The 19,577-nt window shown below is 37.7% G+C and overlaps 3 protein-coding genes across 3 annotated transcripts; 1 reads left to right on the top strand and 2 right to left on the bottom strand.

Moving 5' to 3' along the window:
• Window positions 1-1,427: 1,427 nt before the first annotated feature.
• GCK72_013744 (uncharacterized protein) lies at window positions 1,428-5,877 on the top strand (the record flags this gene model as incomplete). Its single annotated transcript, XM_003096811.2, has 13 exons — window positions 1,428-1,499; window positions 2,425-2,592; window positions 2,738-2,917; window positions 2,968-3,090; window positions 3,253-3,513; window positions 3,561-3,860; window positions 3,911-4,034; window positions 4,324-4,523; window positions 4,573-4,695; window positions 4,740-4,998; window positions 5,047-5,143; window positions 5,191-5,602; window positions 5,650-5,877. The coding sequence occupies 13 exons, from the start codon at window positions 1,428-1,430 to the stop codon at window positions 5,875-5,877; spliced, it is 2,547 nt and encodes an 848-aa protein (XP_003096859.2).
• A 2,725-nt stretch (window positions 5,878-8,602) lies between these two features.
• Window positions 8,603-9,876, bottom strand: GCK72_013743 (uncharacterized protein; the record flags this gene model as incomplete). Its single annotated transcript, XM_003096819.2, has 6 exons — window positions 8,603-8,638; window positions 8,688-9,055; window positions 9,104-9,215; window positions 9,309-9,470; window positions 9,521-9,672; window positions 9,792-9,876. The coding sequence occupies 6 exons, from the start codon at window positions 9,874-9,876 to the stop codon at window positions 8,603-8,605; spliced, it is 915 nt and encodes a 304-aa protein (XP_003096867.1).
• A 7,464-nt stretch (window positions 9,877-17,340) lies between these two features.
• Window positions 17,341-19,556, bottom strand: GCK72_013742 (uncharacterized protein; the record flags this gene model as incomplete). Its single annotated transcript, XM_053729964.1, has 3 exons — window positions 17,341-17,409; window positions 19,318-19,419; window positions 19,476-19,556. 3 exons carry the CDS (start codon window positions 19,554-19,556, stop codon window positions 17,341-17,343), a joined length of 252 nt encoding a protein of 83 aa, XP_053584736.1.
• Between the last annotated feature and the right edge of the window lie 21 nt (window positions 19,557-19,577).

The following is a 19,577-nucleotide window of genomic DNA, read 5'->3' as shown; positions in this document are numbered from 1 at the left end:
ACTTTTAAAACGCGGAGTTCTTGTCCCGAACTACCGAAATCGCTAACATTTTGATCCCTTGTAATCAGTTCAAAAGTCATTTTGATTCTATGATTACACGTGCTCTCTTTGTCTTTTTTCTTTCTTCTCTTTCTTTTGTTATCCCGTATCCAAATCACTCAAAAACATATCATATATTTTCTCTCTTTTTTCCGTGCATTGATCTGATTTAAGATCAGTAGAGTTCGAGAGAGAAATAGATATTGACAGAGAATCAATGATCAATCTTTCGGTGACCAGAGAGAGGAGCAAAAGAGCAAGAAAAAGAAAAAAAAGTGAGCGAACTATATAGAAGAAAAGTAGTAAAGACAACTGAATGGATTCCAAGACACAACGATTTGTGAACTTTGAAAAAAGAGGAAGAGTACTACCAACGTATACTAACATTACAGAACCTGATGTTTATTCGTATCCGTGCAGCTAAGATGCGCACTTTGAACCTTTTGCAGTAAAAAAATAAAACAAATATTTGAAGGAAATAGAGAAATGACCTCTACACTTGATTTGAGATGATGAATAGAGTGTATTTTGTTTCTTTTCAGAAGTCACACTTTTTCAAGTGGATTACGGCGGAAATTGGAAGAAAAAGAACGGGGAATGCAGCAAAATATAAAAAGAGAGAGTGCTGATCTGAATGATTTTTCTCTCCTTTTAGAATAGCCAAAGGAATAAAAACTGGCTATACGTATAGCAGCTATCTTTCTGATCTTTGAGATTTTCTCAGTTACAGTAGCCCTTGTGTTCCACATACCAATTATAGCTACTTCCAAATATTACATTCTAAGAGTTCAGCCAAACATTTTTAGACAAGTATTCTATCGAAAATCGTGCAACCTTTTCTGCAACTTGTCATTAACATTGGATATCAAAAAGCTGTCAGATTCAGAAATAATAACATAAGTATTCTAGTTTCAGAAGCTAAATGAGTCTGAGGATAACTAGTTCCTAGTTCCATAATTGGATTATTTCGAATGCCCTTTCCTTCCTTTTTCCTTCTTTTCCCTTCCATCAACTGAACAAATTGTTTTGTTTCTCATTCAAAGTGCTCTCATGTTCTGACCTATTTCTGTTAGGATGCTATGAAGCAATTCACGTAGCAAGGACGTTCCTTTCCCGTCATTCCTTTCAATATTTACTCATCCTTTTCTTGAATCGGACCTACCAAAACATTGTCACCTACCCTACCGGTGGCACGTGCCGCTCCCGATTTACACATTTTCTCTGCTCCCTCCGAGCACAGAGACCAAAAGAGAAGAAAAAAAAAATAAAGGAGCAAAACAAACTCCTCCCATTTTTTGAACCATTGGCACAGAGGGCACCTACTAACAACTTATTTTTCGATCTTAGTTGAGTCGGGAGGTCCTACTGATTGTGAAGTTGAGCTGAAAATGTCTGCAATGGCAGTTCTCTATTCCGTGTGCCACTTCCATGGTGGATGGAGTCGACGGAAGTCAGCACCGGTAAGTAGAACATGTCTTTTACTAATTCTGACTCAAACCTCTCTAATGAGGTGTAGATGGTCAGTGGTACTGTAATTTTAGTCTGGCTTACTGTTACATGAATGGGTGATTCGAAAACCGGATTATACAGCAAGAATATCTTCCGTTTTCCATACAAAAGTCACAAAATTCCAATTTGTCTATTTTTCTCAAGTTTTCATCTCTTGAAATCCTTCTTTTTTTTTAAGGGCTTCAAAAAGGCCCGAGAAAATGGTGGAAGAGTAATGAAAAGTTCGTCCCGCGGACTAAATTTTCCGTGTACTTCTCGCTGGAAAGAAGAAAAAAATCATCTTTGCGCTACCGCCTCTTTTTCTTCTTTTGTTGACCTTCTATCGGCGAAACTATTGATTTTCCTTCTTATTATTCTTTTTTAAATCGCTTTGATTTTTGATGGAATGCTCTCGTCCGACGGTGCGTTTGAAAAATTCAATGAATTGAACGATTGAACATCAAGAAACATGTAATTATCAGATCTGGAAATCATATGATCATGCTGGGAGAAAACTAAAAATGTCAAAAGAAAAAATCAGAATAGAAATTAATATCTGTTATTGTGCATTGCAAAAGAGATTGAAGTTGAAAAGTTATAAATAGTTTCATCTAAGTTAAACATTCCGTTTCACGAATATTCGTCTGGCGATTAACAAACTCAACGAACTAGCGAGTTCTTAGAAAATTAAAGTTCCCATATTACTATATTTATAGACATTCCGAGACTTGACTATCAGTCCTCGATTATATCCCTACTCAAACGCTGAACTTTAATTTTCCATTATTATGTCCCTCGTCATAAATGTGTTACCAAAAATGTCCATGTTCCGTGTCCGAATCCGTCCGAAATGTCTTAGAGTCTCTTAATTCTATGTACTCACTAACACCTATTCAGAAGTCTCCTGTCACGTCATCTCAAACGCCATCATCGTCAACACGTCGCCGAATGAGCCGAATAAATTTGAAAAAATCGTCGGCGGCGACGACTCCGACGAGTCCACATTGCCCGTCTCCGCGGCTGATTAGCCTGCCGAGATGTGCATCGTCATCTATTGATCGGAAGGTAAAACACTAACTCAATGTGATTGCCGTTTATAACAAACTATGTGTTATTTGTGGGGAAGCGCGATACTCAAAGACTTCATTTTTAACTATTCTCTAAATGAACTTTTACTTATCTAGTGTCCATCTAAATTAGCGTTTTACAGGATCAAGCATCTCCGATGGCAAGCCCTTCAACTCCACTATATCCTAAGCATAGCGACAGTCTTCATTCACTGTCTGGACATGATCACTCTGGAGTAGGGACAAGTGACAAAGAACCACCAAAGTTCAAGTACAAAATGATTATGGTACATTTGCCATTTGATCAACATTCTAGAGTTGAGGTGAGTTTTAGAAATAAAGTGATGAAGATTTTGCAATATTTTAATTACAGGTTCGACCCGGTGAAACAGCTAGAGATGCAATTTCGAAATTGCTCAAAAAACGAAACATCACACCTCAGTTGTGCCACGTGAATACGTCACCGGATCCAAAACAAGAATCAATTGATTTATCGGTTAGTCATAAAGCGAGTAAACCAAAATTATAAGGAACTTATGTTCGAAAACAAGTGTGAAGAAGGGTGTAAACACGAGAAAAGTATGTGAATGCGTGAGAACGTTTGTGGACATGAGCGGGTTACCAAGGAAACCCTTCATTTTACATTTTAATCTTGCAGTTGACAATGGAAGAAATAGCCTCGCGTCTCCCGGGTAACGAGTTATGGGTTCATTCGGAATATCTCAACACAGTATCTTCTATAAAACATGCAATTGTTCGGAGAACGTTTATTCCACCAAAGTCGTGTGATGTGTGCAATAATCCGATATGGATGATGGGGTTTCGATGTGAATTTTGTCAATTCAAATTTCATCAACGATGCTCATCATTCGCTCCTCTCTACTGTGATTTGCTACAATCGGTGCCGAAGAATGAGGATGTATGCTCACCTCTATCCATTTCAAATTAGAATTTTATCATTTTCAGCTTGTCAAACAACTATTCGGGATAGCATCGGAAGTCGAAGGCCCGGACAGATCAGTCGCCGAAATCGTGCTTGCGGGTCTTGCACCAACGAGCGGACAAAGTCCAGCGGCGACACCAGACAGTTCTCATCCAGATTTGACGAGTATTAAGCGAACGGGTGGTGTCAAAAGGCATCCATTGACAGTATCTCCACAGGCAGAAACGGCTCAATTGTCACCTGCTGGACCATATCCACGGGATAGAAGCTCTTCTGCACCAAACATAAATGCAATCAACGATGAAGCGACAGTGCAGCACAATGTAACTTATTTTTTCGTTTTTCTGTTTCGAAATCTTTATTTCTTTTCCAGCAACGTATTCTTGATGCACTGGAAGCTAAACGGCTGGAAGAAGAGTCAAAAGACAAAACGGGATCATTACTTTCAACGCAAGCACGTCGGCCGCATTGCTATAGTGGTGGACATATTTTGCCAGGTTAGGACAAGAACATCGCGATGAATCAGCAAAGATGTTCGAACTAATTGTTAGAAACTTTCCGGAGTATTTATTACTGACTCAGACAAATGTATTCAAGCTAAATCGCTGTCGTCACTACGCCATGCCCTCATTGAATTAATGCGGCAGTGTTTTCGAGCACTGTTGCACAATGTGGGCGGAGCGTTCAGTGAAAGTGCGGCGCGGTTTCGCCTACAAAAAATTTCTCGTTAAATTTTTCAATGCGGCGATTTTTCCATTCATTTCCACGAAGAAAAATATTTTTCAGGTGCTCGAATGAATCGTTTGCATCCGCTTGTCGATTGTACACCGCTTGGTTCCAATTCTCCGTCTTCAACATGCTCTTCGCCTCCTGGCGGTCTAATCGGCCAACCGTCAAATGTTACGGGATCAACCACTTCATCTCTTGTCGCTGCCCATCTACATGCTCTTCCACTGACGCCACCACAATCAGCGCCTCCACAAAAGGTATGATAGTTTTTCTTTGAAAAATCATAATGGCATCGAAAAATTTCAGATATCACCCGGATTCTTCCGAAACCGAAGCCGATCGCCTGGAGAACGCATCGAAGCCCAAAGATCTCGTCCACCACAGAAACCACATCATGAAGATTGGGAAATTTTGCCAAATGAGTTCTTGGTAGGTGTCCATCGCAAAGAATGGCCAAAACATTATTTTTTTAGATACACTATAAAGTCGGATCTGGTTCATTCGGTACCGTGTATCGGGGCGAATTTTTCGGAACCGTTGCTATCAAAAAATTGAATGTTGTGGATCCGTCGCCTTCGCAATTGGCTGCATTCAAAAATGAAGTCGCAGTGCTCAAGAAGACTCGTCATCTCAATGTTTTGTTGTTCATGGGATGGGTTAGAGAGCCAGAGATAGCAATTATCACGCAATGGTGTGAAGGATCCAGTTTGTACAGGCACATTCATGTTCAAGGTAGGAATTAACGATAATAATAATCTAACAGAATTAATTTGTTTTCAGAACCTCGCGTTGAGTTCGAAATGAGCGCCGTTATTGATATACTGAAACAGGTGTCCCTTGGCATGAATTATTTGCACTCAAAGAACATTATACATCGGTGAGTAGAAAGTAGATGTCTCCAAATTTCTGATATTCTACTTGCAGTGATCTTAAAACGAACAACATATTCCTCATGGACGATATGTCAACTGTCAAAATAGGAGATTTCGGTTTGGCAACTGTCAAAACGAAATGGACTGTCAACGGAGGTCAACCACAACAACAGCCAACTGGTAGTATATTGTGGATGGCTCCCGAAGTAATCCGAATGCAAGATGATAATCCGTATACGCCACAGTCGGATGTGTATTCATTTGGAGTCTGCATGTACGAAATTCTCTCCTCACACCTTCCATATTCCAACATTAACAACCGAGATCAGATACTTTTCATGGTTGGTAGAGGATATTTGAGGCCGGATCGAACGAAAATTCGTCATGATACGCCAAAGAGTTTGCTCAAGTTGTATGACAATTGTATTATGTTCGATAGGAATGAGAGACCAGTTTTCGGAGACGTGAGTGTTCTCAAGTTCTTTATTTTAGATCTAACGATATCATTTAGGTTCTCGAACGTTTGCGCGACATTATTCTACCTAAACTGACACGTTCTCAATCAGCACCAAATGTTCTTCACTACGATTCGCAGTATTCTGTGATGGATGCCGTTATGAGAAGTCAAATGGTATCTTCTACATACATTCCACCTGCAACTGCAAAAACACCACAATCCGCTGCAGCAGCTGCAGCTGCCAACAAAAAGGCATATTACAACGTCTACGGACTTATTTAGTTTTTTTTTTCATGACTACGTGGGAATCGATTGATATCAGACGGCTCGCTCTCTGTATCAATCAATTTCCTACGAAGCACCGTTGTTTTCCCGATTCTATTCCATCAACTTCCCAGTGATTTTCTTCCCCCTCCCGTGTACACTAACCCCTGCTTCATCGAAGATTAATATGATCAATCGTTTTTTACTAATTCCTTCACATCACATTGAATCCTGTTCTATTATTCATCTCTACTCTGAATATTATTGTCTTAACTCTTATTCACCAAATATTTCGAAAATATACCAAAAATCCCCTTGTCCCCCAGTCTAAGTCCTCCGCAATCGTTCCCGCATGTGAAATTGTGATTGTTTTCATATTTTTGTTTCGGCTGACAAACCGGTAGATTCTTTCTGACTTTTGATGCTTTTTGATGTTTTAGTTATTTTCAGATGTTTTGAAAATTCATACGTTCCTCCAGTTCTTCTGTCTCTACAAAACATCCCAAAGATTCTCTCTGTATGTATAGATTTATGTAGAATCCTTCCCTTTTCAACTCTTTTTTGTTTTCCTTCGAAAATTTAGAATTTTCTCTCCCTCCTAAAGTCGAAGTGTATCATTCCTATTCCTTTTATGAGCCGGGTTTCTGAACTGAATTTTCTCCAACCAAACTGAAGATAAATCTTGTTTCGTCTGATTCCTCTTGGCGTTTATTGTAATCGAACAGAATTTGCAGATTCCTATACAATTACATACTTGAGAAAAAACGAAAATTGCAAATGCATTTATTTATTTATAGTACCAAACATGTCAGAAGAATGGGAAGAGCTTCTCATTGAACTGAAAAAGATGCCACGTGGCGTAGAAAGTGCTCCACAGTACTTAAGGGTAAGAAATCATGGACATCAGCCAATCAAAAGTTGAAATATTGAAATATTCAGCATATAATGAAAATGTTCGTTGCTGATTTCGAAATGTCTGTTTCTAAAAGATTGGATATGAAATATTGGAGTAAACTGAAAAAAATGATGGACGAAATGCGAAAAGCATCAGAAAATGATCGAGTCGTCGACTTGAATGTTCAAAATTTGGCGATGGGATTCATGACTGAATTGTCACTTCTTGTTGATTGTCACTACGAAATACCTAGTTTCGGACAGGATATTTCACCACATATGAGATGGAATTCCCCAGTTTATTCGGATAGAAAACCAGTGAAATCGAAGAAGAATTCTCGAGTTTTCATGGCGTATATTCTTTTGAGAATTGGAGATTTAATGAGATACAAAGTGAGAAAATTGACAATTCGAGGAATTAATTTTCTCATTCAATTATATTATAGGATTGTTTGCCAAAAGCGAGAGAACTCTACGAACAATCATGTCGAATCAATCCGGCAGACGGAGCAGTTTGGAATCAACTCGGACTAATTTCAGTTTTCAGGTAACTTTCCGTTTAGAATTAAACACTAAACCCCATCATTATTCAGTGCTCAATACTTGGAAAGCGTATATTTCCACACTCGTGCTCTTCATGCTTCTCTCGAGTTTCCATCAGCTACTGGAAGTCTGACCACAATATTCAAAAAGTTTGCTAATCGAGGTGATTTTTGTTATTTTTTGAATTTTAACTATTACTCAACTTTCAGACATTTCCAAATCGATGCCAGTCAACGAATTATATCTGTCTTGTTTGGCGAAAATTCATTTTGTAAGCTTCAAAATCATACCGCTTCGATGCATTAAACCTTTTTTGTAGCTTCTGGAAATCGAAAACTCCGAAACTCTACTTCGAACAATTAGTGAAAAATTGGCCACGTCGAAAGAAATGATTGTGTCACTCATGTCGGTTTATGAACATTTAGGTCCGTTCTGTTATAAATTTTCAAAATCAAAATTTTCTTAATTTTTCAGAAGATGGTACTGAACTAGAACAACGAGCCGTTGGATATATCAGCACTATCTGGACAATTTCCTATCGAATTCTTCTGGAAACGTTGGCTAATAGAATCGAAGAAGCAGAAGATGTACTTGAAATTTCGAATCTTTTGCATCTTCTGACGTTCTTCCATAGTGCGCCAAAACTTCTTGAAGAGATCGAAGAATCTGAAACATCCGGAGACGTCAGAACGGTCGTCGATTGGCTCATGACTTCAGGATCTTCCGATGACGTCATAAGTGATACTGACGGGTTCAGATACTTCCACTGTCTTGAAGAAAGACAATATCCTCTGAAGAAGTCTCATTTGATTGAAATATTCAAAGGAACAATAGTAGACGAATCAGAAGGAACTGAATTCAACACATCGACTGAGCAAGCAAGCTCAAACAATTCATCTCCATTGAAGCCAACTTCTAGATCTCCCGTAAAAGCTCAACGACGAGAAGATCCAGAATCATCCGATGAAGAGATTCTGCAACGTGGACGTCGTCGTGGCAGAGCTCCACGTTTGAACGAATCGAATGACACGGATGACGAGTTGTTTTGAGTTTAAAACACGTGTTCTGTGGTTGTTCTTGTTAATTTTAATAATATAATGTTTTGGAAACGTTTAATAAAAGAATTCAAAGTTACAATGCATGCTTTAAAATTGGAAAAATAGGAGGAGGTTAAGAACACTTTGGTGGATTGTGGGATATGTGGATGGAGGGAGGGGAGTTGGATAATTGGAGGAATAAAAATATATATAAATTTCAGAATTTAGTTATGAAAAAATAATTCAAAAAATTAGAATTTCTGTTGGTTTTAAACGATGTGGACACCCATGTTCAACGCGTAGATCTGAAAATATTTAATTGAAAAGCAAAGGAAATTTCAGAATTGATCAAACCTTGGCCCATTTGATAAGAGAAGGAACAGCTCTAGTATGTCTTCTGTGGACCGCCCGTTTCTTTGTTGGCTCACACTCCCAGATTCCTTGAACAGTGAACAAAATGACTTGCTTCACTTTCGTCTTCTCTACATAAGATTTGAGAAGAGCATGAGCAATTTCAATAGTTTCAGCATAGATCAAATTGATTCTGTCGGATCCGTTTCCAACAATAATTCCATCGATGGATCCCGAGGATTTGGCAAGAAGAATTGTCGACGAAGAAGAGAGAAGAAGAGTGAGATAGGCGTCACGAGAGAATCCGCATACTGTCGAATCGAAGTCAGAAACCAAGTCGAAGTCAGTCTTCGTGTATGGTGTCACTTTTTCTGAAATATTTTTACTTCTTTTTTTGGGATGAAGGGTCATGGACTTACGAGAAGATGGAAGAAGAGTTGGGAGAAGTTTCGCCACGTCATAAGTCCCTTGAATATAAATATTTCTGTCAGTGACAATGAATCCAGCATCGTCTCTCCATGAGTCGGTCAGCTGAAAATTCTTTTTTTTTAATTTACATTTTTAAACAATGAATTTTATTTCCAAACTACCAGAAAGTCTCTTACTATTTCTGAATCGACAAACCTCAAACGAATCGATGGTCACATTTTTCTTGAGATCCAGATTGTAAGTTCCGAGAGAATGAGTTGAAAGAACATCAGTCATATGGCACTCAGCATGTCTTCCATCTGGAACTGTATGGAATTGTTGAGCAATTGGAAGAAGGCGTCGATTCTCTTTCACTTTCTATAAGATTGGGAAATTATCAAGCTAGTTTTTGTAGTGGCTAATCTTACCTCAATGGTGATAAGCTTGAGTTGAAGGTCATCTTCTGGCTTCTTCTCAACAAGAATATCTTTTCCAAGAATCGTAGAATCGAGTTCTTGGACAACAGCGTAGGCAAGGGATGGAGTGTATTTAATTATGGTTTCACGAGCAAGGGTCTTGCCTGGAAAATTTAAATTTTGATAATTTTAAAGAACTTTTTATAAAGAAAAGTAATAGGCCTTCTGTCTCGGTAGACCACTTTTTAAAAGCAAGTCACACTGATAGAAACATAATTCTTACCAGAAGCGTTTTTGACGAAAGCAACACTGGATTCTGGTAGTTTGGTGGTATCCAATTTGTTTAGTTGAGCAAGTTCCACTGACATTATTATGAAAGTTTACTTCTCTGAAAACACAATATTTAGTTTTTGGGAAATTACACAGTACAACGGGATTGAAGAATAACATTTCAGATTTCTCAACTTTGAACTCATAGACCACTTTCTCCCATTTTTTCCCGAAAATTCTTGCGTGTACAAAGTACATATAGATATATTTTCTGCAAGTTCACATCTATACAATCTCCGAATCTACATGGAAAAAGGTGATAAAAGGAGAAGAAGAAAGTGATAAAGAGAGGAGGAACAATGAAAAGAAAGAAAAAGATAACCGGATAAAAGAGAAGAGAGGTGGGACTTGATGAAGGAGAGAATATTCTCAAGGTTTCCGAAATACTGAAGAATAAATTCAAAGGGATTTGATAAGGAGTACGGCAAATTCGGGCGGCATTTGCAGAAAATTAGGATAAGGAAAACGGAGGAGAGGAGGTTGAATAGAATTTACGGGGTGAACTTTTAGAAGTTCAGTTTCTTGGTTTTTTATCTCAAAGATATCTGAAGTTGATCTCGAAGTTTGAAGATGTTCAAAGTCAATTTTCGGATTCAAAGAAGTTATATCTGTTCGGTTTAGTGAAACTGATGAGAGACAGTTTTCAGCTGGATTCTTAGACAGGAAAATTTTCAGCATATAGATCACAACATTCTTGGCAAAACCAACTGGACCATCCAAGCCAACGAAAGGCTTCTAAACCGAGATCGTAACGTCCTAAAGATTGGCAACTCTGCCCAAAGACCTTGTACCCTCGATTATTTGGACTAATGATCGTCTGAAATATTAGCCCTCCTATAACTTTGTGAGAACTTCACCCAAAAGCAGGTTGACCTTCTTGGCACGGGCCCCACAAACTCCGAAAACTTTCTAAGAAATTATCAATATTAATGGAAAAGATGGTTTTTCTTTTAATGCGATTTTCCAAGTTTATACTTCTAGAATATAGAACAACGCCCACAACTGTTTTCAGTTTCAGATCCAACTGTTAAAATTTTCTATTCTATCAGTCACCAAAGTCCGTGAAACAATAAGGTATAAAGCTATGAAAAAAGAAACATGCGTATGAAGATTGACTGAAGGTTTCGAAGAGAGGGTAAAAATAATTGGTCGTAGTTTTAGGATGGTAGGATTAGCCGACCTCCCCAACTGGGGACTTCATCAAGGTCGTTGCGGTGAATTTGAGAAAAATAGGGAAGGCGGATAGATGAAGGTTGTAAAAATAAGCTGCATCTCCAGAAACAGAAATCTAGGACGGTTTAGGGCTGCCTATAGAATAATTTGGAAGGAATGAACAGTAGTGAAAAGCTGAAGACCTATTGAATTTCAATGTTTAGTTTTTCTAGTTCTCTTCTAAATCTACCAGGATATTCAATGACACAGAAATCGGCTACGCTACGGAATTTCAGGAAGAAATCTCTTTCCTCTTTCTCTCCGAAAACTGCCGATTACTCATCTGTCATCTATCACTAAAACAGGAAACGAAGAACTTGGAATAGGTTTGCCACAAATCTGCCGAATACGAATGTTTCCATTCTCTCCCTCTGACATAATCAAGTTTATCACCATCATCATCGCCATCGAAAGCATCATCATGCGCTCTCCGTCCGATTCATTATCACTGTTCATCAGACACTTGTCATTTGTATTCTTGTATCTCTTCTGTACTTACATATCTTCTTCTTCTTCTCTCATTCCTTTGTCTACATCAGAAGGATTGTCAATGGCAGAATCAAGAAGAAGATGGGGATGAAGGATTGAATGGAAGAACGGGATTTTTAGATGACAAAACGGGAGAAGGATGACAACGTAATTTCAAAAATCAAACACAGTTATTTTTATAGCTAAAAATGATGATGGTGATAATTAAAAATAGTCTCAAACGGTACTGGACAGAAGGCTTTTGCGATTTATTTCGACATCTCTCCGTTGAAAAAAACGAAGACTTTGACAGTGTTTCACGGAGTCACAGATTGTTCCATTGTAACATTTTTTGAAAGGAAAAGTGTAGAGCTTCATTTATGTAGTTGATAACTTTTTCTGGTAATCTTAGGTTCAACAGTTACATCCGAAAGGAGCACAGGAACCCTTTTTTGCAATGAAATGGAAGATTTGGAGAATTACCTTTGCCGAGCTTCTCCGGATTGAACTCGCGCATAAAAGTAGACAACAACAAAAACGGAAGTTCTAGGTTTACTCTTCAAATTCTCCACAGAAATTGTACATACGAAGAAATTTTTTTTCAATCTATTTTATCAGAAGTGCACTGAACATCATCAGATCCTGATTGAATTTTCAAAAACAGTATCAATGATTACACTCTTGTTGCATCCAAAAAAAGAAACTAATTTAGCGACAAAATACAAAAAAGAAGGAGAAGAAGAAGAAAACAAGTTGAAACGTAATTGTGGTAACTATTTAGTAAACTAACTGAATGATAGCAAAACATTTTTTGGCAAATGAAACAAAAAAGAGAAAGAAGGCGTAAGAAGAGAGGGCGGAGACAGCTAATTTTCTTATTTTTGGAATGATAGGAATGTTGGGATAGATCACTTCTGCTAGGAAATACTCCAGAAAGTTCTAATGTTCATTTTGACGTCACGAACGGTTTGTCATTGAGCGAAAGGCCATAAATTAGTAAAAGTCAAGAGTCTATTCAATGAAATCAAATGGTCAATTGGACATGTCTACCGGAAATGTCAATGAAATTGTTTTTGAGGATGATTTCAGAAAAAGGATTAACTCAAATATTCGGACTTAGGAAGAATTGAAACTGCTTCAGATAAATCTTCAGATTTTCCTGAAAATGTTTCAACCTAAATTTTGCTCTGAATTCTATACTAGGGAGAAATAAAAGTTAAATTGTTTAGAAATAATATTCTTTAAGAGGCCAAAGTGTCCAAAATCATTCTGATCCAATTGACTTAGTTTTTGATTGATTCTTCCAGATCAAGGACCTGAACGGTTGATTATTTGAATGACCACCGAACAAAAATTTGTTTTTGCATCAACTGAACGACAAACACAAAGTTGGAAATCAGCTGACCACAGGGGGCTAGTCGTCAAAAAAAACAGAAAAGAGGTACTTTTGTCTGTGTGTCCGCATTGACAAAACGCCTACCACAATCGGCAAAACCTGCTGTCGAGTATAGAGAGAAAAAGAAATTGTTCGTATTCTATCCAGTACAGTCTCCCACGTCTTCTTCTTCTTTTTCTTCTTTTTTGTTCTCAATGCATACTTCAGAATATACATAGATACATATAGAAGAGGTAGAAACCGGCTGATTCTTTTTCATCTCGGCTTTTGGAACAACTGGTTTTCGAAGGTGAGAGAGGGAAGGGGGCAAAAAGGGATCGAAATGGGATTGAACGGAGGAATTGGAATAGAAGAGAGGACTGGATCCGGTCATCCAATCACCTTTTCGCGCTTTTCAATGAGGAGAAAACACGGAAAAAGGACATTGAATAGGAGCTAGATGATTAGAGATCAAAGTAGTTAAGAGAAGAAAGTTAGTGGAAGTAAATGGGATTGGGATGATTTCATGAGTTATTTGAAGGAAAATTCTTAAAATTCACAAAATTTGTAATCTACTGTTATTTAATTATTCCTTCCCCATTTTTTCCAGTTTAAAGCTCTATTGTGCAAAACGTAGAATGCTTGATTCCACGTGCACTCAATGAGACAGTAGTTTGTCTGAAAGAGAAGATTCTGTTTGAGCCCTCGAGTAAAAGCTATAGCTGATACGGAATGAATTGAATTTATTTCATTTATTGACAAGGCATATGAGGTTTTTACAAATAACATGAACTCAAACTGCTATTCTTCCAGTACACCAAACGGTATTGCAGTGAGCTTTCGAAAAGTTTTCAGACAAACGTTTCAAAACTCAACTATTTTTTTTCCCGTAAATCTCCATCCGGTTCGTAACACTTGGCCCAGATGAGCTCATAGATTTGAGCAAACTTGAAAAATTCGGAATTTTGCATTAAATTTGGCACTTTATTTTTATTTTTAAAGAACAAATATTGAGGATTTGGCCTTGCCTAGACGGAAGATTCCTTTTCAGTCATAGATTTTGTGTTATTTGCCCACCCACGGCCCGATAAAATGCCATTGAGAAACTATCGGACGATGGATGAGGAGAGGAAATGAGGAGCCACGTCACAGATACTTTGCGGTATCACACTGATTAACCTTCAGTTATCCATCGAAGGATAACGAAAAAGTAGGAGATTGGTAGAGAATGTACTAACACAAGACAAGGTCATCACTTCTGCGACAACGATGGCGTCGGAATGGAAATCGTAAAGTTTCTGAATTGGGATGTGGAAAAGTTTTAGAAGAAAGAGAGAAGGAATTGAATTGAAAAATTGAAAGAGCGAGGGATGATTTGAGTAGTATAATTATGAATGAAGCGAAATGAAAGTAGAGTTTCTCGGGATTTGAAACGATATTCGGGAGAGGTCATTCAGGTTATTCAGGTGAGGATTATTGTAACAGGATTGGCGGGGTTTATGGGATGGAATCAGACTGACTGAGAATCATAATAATGGGAGTTGGAGAGAAATGTCAAAGATCAATGAGCTGGAGAGAATCGAGCCGTTTTTCAGAACAAAAAACCGTAGTGTTCAGAGGATGAACGATTTTTAAGAGTAGTTTTCTCCAGTAGAGTCTCTAATAAGTTTGAGTGCAGTTTCAATCGACAACAATAGTTTCTGTTCTACGGAAGGAGTTTTTAAGAAAATGGCACACTAGTCCGAAACTTTTGAGGATACTCTGAAATATTGATAATTTCCAAAACCACATTCCATAGTAAGCTTTCTATCTGGGAATTGTACCTATCTAACCTATCGCTTTCCTGACTTTATACAACATTCACACTGCCCAATCAACTCTTCACTAGTTCGGACAATGATTCAATGATCCGAGAACGGAAGCATCGCTTCGTATACTCAACTCGGAATAGTCTAATCTAGGTCAGCCGTCCCAACGGGGCATCATCAGAGGGACAGACAGAAAATGAGGATGAATGGTCATTCAGTGGATGGAAAAGTTTATGATTGTTTGTGAGAGGGCGAGAATAGAGAAACGTGGAAAGAATCAAAGATAATATTATGGTAACTTGTTGTCAGAGTTAGAAATGGCGAATTGGAATGCTCGGGAACTGGAAATTTTTAGATTTTTGAATCAACGTTTTCAAAATTTAGTTCTTCGAAATGAATATTCCAGGTTTAGGATTTTGACTTTTATTCTCAACCATGTTGTTTTGCTAAAAGAAAAACAAATATATCAGTGGACATTGCCAAGTCAATTTCATGGAACACAAAACCTTTCCATCTCATGTTTTCTATACAATGAAGACTGTTTAAAACTCTGACGATCGAAAGCAACAGTTATCGGAAGCAACAGACTCTAGTTTCCTTATGGAAATTTTCTGAAGAAAACCATTCTGACTTTTCCGTCTTTATCCCAGATTATTCCTTTCTCAAAACTTCCAAACCGTAAAAACAAAAACATAATCGGAGAAGAAGAAATGAATTGTTTTCCTCCCGAATTCGGATATATTTATGTCATTTCGTCTTCTCACCTCGAGCCTTTTCTTCAGATGACTTGACAACAATTAATGTTTTTTCGAGGTCAAATGGAGTAGGATGAATCTGTGTGCTGTTTCTCCAGAAATAATGCATTTCTTCCAGGTCAACTATTCAATTCAACTTCTTATGCAACTTCTTTTTGTCAGGGGGGAAATCTGATTCTGTTTTGATGATGGAAAACGAATCAAGTTGGATAGAATCATTATTTTTGATTTAGACAAAGAGTTTAATGTTTCTCAAAATGAACAGAACACGCCAATGGGAGTTTATTGATGTAAATAGGCTCTAATCAAATCATTGGGATTCTGAAATAGTTGTGAAGTTAAAGTTCATATCAATGTATGAGCACATAAACATATAACTTTTCTTCTTGAAACAATCAGTTAGCTTATGACAAAATACGAGGTCTGAGGTTTTCTGCTGAAATTTGATTGATTGAGTCACTGAAAGAGTTCGTCGCTCATAGTCGAAAGTCTTGAGCAACATGTTGGAAACGATTCGGTGGGGATACGATTTTTTGAAAAAATGTGTACACTATTTCCTATTGGCTCCTATGCATTCTTCTTTACAATCATTCCATACGCAGTAAATTCAGAGCTGAGTCTCTATAGTTTCCCCGAGTATCCAACATGACATTCATATTCTATAACTTTTTTCTCGTACTTTAGGAAAAGCTACTACTTCCAAGGTCTTGCTTGTCCGATCCGATCACGTTGCTCTGTCTAAGATGAATACCGTAGGAAACATAATATAAGTTAAATTTTCAGTGGTTATCCTCTAGTAGACGGTCTCTGAATGTATTCTTCCGGCCAATCCAGCAGCTTTTTTGTGTTAGAGACCTAATCTGGGGGGATGTTAGAGCTTTTCTGGTAATCAAAACAAATCTATCTAGGACCAGATTCTAGGATCAGAGAACAGATTTAACATTTAAAAAGTGTTAAAGGCCTCGTCTCTAAAAATCTGTTCCTCGAGAAAGACAAAGTTTTCGAACAAATGAGGTGAAGCTCATGCTCTCCGGATACCGTTTTCATTGTATGTTGATTGATATGTATCCATTATCTCATAATCTTTCATTCTCTCTCACTCCATACATGTCGATTATCTTCTCCAGCTCCTCTTATCCGTTCTCCATCTCTCTTCCTCTTTTCCCCATTTTTCAAAAGTACACTTTCCATTTCCAAATATTTCTCCGCTTTCTCTCTTGCCCATCGGGACGAAACGTGCTGTGCATAACCCCTGAGAGCCCCACCCAATTCCTCTTTTCCCTCTTTCCCTCTTTCTTTCCCTCTGTCGCTCTTTCCGAGTGCACTCCGCCTTACATACAACCAAAAGCACAATATATACATATAACCTAGAAAATAGTGTATGAATCAGAGAGAAGCAGACATGGAAGAGAAGAGTGAAAGAAGAGGAGGAGGAACGAACGTCTAGATATAATATAATAGATTGAGATGAGAGAGTTCACAATCTGAAGAGACGCAGAATTGGAAGGTCCCGATGTTTGAAACATTCGTGATTATTCGGAATGAAAAGATTAAGAATGCTACTTTCGTGGCTCATCAAGAGTTACTAATGAGTTGGTGCCAAATTTGGAGGAGAACTGGAAAACAAAAAAAATAATTTAATAATGTACCTAGTCACGTTTAGTGATAATTTGAATAATTATCTACCGTAGTCGCAGGTGTCTGCTTCCGATTCTCGAAGCAGTAATTATGTGCTTCAAACATGTGATTTACCTTGTAAACAAGCAAACGACACCCACGTATGGAAATTATAGACTGGGGAATATGCTTGGTTTCAGACAAAACAAATGATGTGAGACGACGTCAGACGAGAAGTTGATTAGAGATGAACAGCACATCTTAATTTTAGAAAGAGATGTGGAATAAGATGCATCGTTTTGGAAGATCCAGGTCGAATTCTCCAGCAAAGTTATTCTGAAATTTAATAAGGCGTGTTAAAAAGATTTAAAGGTGGACTAAGGTCAACTCTGATATTTTCATAGAATAATGTATGAGTACCTGTGAGTTCATTTTCATACCGAAAAAATTTCAAAAATCGGTCTGGAACCCGCTGAGAGCGATCGCCGGTGAGTTTGGGCATTTCGGTGGCCTAGAAATTCGACTTCGGCCATGTTGAATTTTTCAAATTTTATCGCTATTTTTGGTCATTTTTGTTGTTTTCTTTCAATAATTTCGAAAGTGAACGGCAAAAATTGATAGAATTATTACAAAATTGTTAGAAAAAACGAAGAAAACTCGAAAAAAACAACATTTTCGAAAAAGTTCTAGAATGTTCCATGGCCACAGAAATGCCCAAACTGTTTTGCCGCTCGTTCTCCGCGGGGAATGAACCGAATTGAAAAATTCTTGAAATATGAAGATGAACTCAATGAAATGAACAAATGAACATACGACTGAACTCGAATTGCTGAGCCATACCGCCAATTTTCACCGGCCAGCGAAATGCCCAAACTCACCGGCGATCGCTCTCAGCGGGTTCCAGACCGATTTTAAAAAATTTTTCGGTATGAAAATGAGCTTACAGGTACTCATACATTATTCTATGAAAATATCAGAGTTGACCTTAGTCCACCTTTAAACATCGCATCAAAAAAATCGAAATGGTAAGTTCGGTATAATCTTCAGTGTCGAAATGGAGCTAACTTTAATGCTCATATCTTGTATCAGGCTATTTTCTAAAACTTACAGACGAATTTGTGAGTTCCGTGTAGAAATCCATGCGATTTGAATCCTGAAGTCTTAACTATTTCAAATCAGTTGTCTACTTTCTAACTTTTTTATGGAAACAGAACAAGTCGGATCATTTTCGAACTGACCATATTATGTCAGTTAGTCTGAATACGGTACCAATGAAATTTAAAAATTAATTTATTTCCCATTAAAGTTATTCAGTTCTGAGAATACTTCGTACGTACACAAAATGGAAAAAGAAAGTATAGGAGCTTCTTCTTCAATTACAGAAAAGGTTTTTAGAAGAGGAGTTTTAAACCAATCAAAAGTGAAACTCAGGAAATTGTTATTGAAGAGAGAGAGAAGCTATTGTGCACAACAACTGTTAACTGGGAAAACCATGATTGAAATATCGAACTCTGAAATATTTGTTGCTAGATTGGCATTATATCAGTGACACGTCATCGCCTGAAAAACATTTTTGGTAAAAACTCTTTGGTACCTCGACCCTGATGGATTACCATAATTACTAAACTCATTAGCAATTACAGACAGTCATTAGAAACATGAGGTTTTCCTGTCAAAGTATATTGGTAGAACCTTGAGGGTAGTTAAGTCCAAAATTTTAATTGCGCCGTTGATAATTAACGCCTCTGTTTCTTTTCCTTCCCGTTCCGCGTTGTAAACGCAAATCAAATTTCCGTTTCTTTCCGCACGGATACTCGTTTCGCACCCTAATTGCTGCCCATCCAACCCTCCTTTGGACGGTCTATTCTTGTCCTCTGGATAGGGTAATTGTTACAAATTTTTGAATATTCGGAAGACCGTAAAGACAGGAAAACACGTGTTTGTAATGTAATGTAACGTTTTTATTGAAGACAAAAGAGTAAGTTTGTACATTTAAAAGAGAAAAAGTACAGAATAAGAAAGAGTTTTTTTGAAAAACATCATAAAAAAGTGAGGTAGTTTATCATTGGTTTAGTTTATATTGAAGGCATTTTGGTGTGAAGGTTGTAATGAGATTCTGGAGAGTTTCAGAGATTCGAATGGAATATGTTGAACGTTTACTTCTGAAAATTTGAGAAAATGAAAAATAGAATCAGATAGGATTCAATAACTAAGAAAAAGAGTTTCAGAGGAGTCTTTACTTACCTTCTTTGGGGCAGCCTTCTTGGCTGGAGACTTCTTGGCGGCGACCTTTTTTACTGGCTTCTTAGCGGCCTTCTTCGGTGTTGCAGCCTTCCTTGGGGACGCCTGAATCTTCAAAATAATTCAATAGAATTCAGATTTTCTCAAGATTTGTATCTTACCTTCTTGACCTTTGGGGTCTTTGGCTTGGCAGCGACCTTCTTGGTCTTGGTGACTTTCTTGGCTTTTTGGACGGCTGGCATTTTTAGAAAGTGAGAGAGAGG

This window comes from Caenorhabditis remanei, chromosome IV, assembly GCF_010183535.1.
Source record: "Caenorhabditis remanei strain PX506 chromosome IV, whole genome shotgun sequence".
Taxonomy (NCBI): domain Eukaryota; kingdom Metazoa; phylum Nematoda; class Chromadorea; order Rhabditida; family Rhabditidae; genus Caenorhabditis; species Caenorhabditis remanei.
This window is presented reverse-complemented; position numbering and strand designations above follow the sequence as displayed.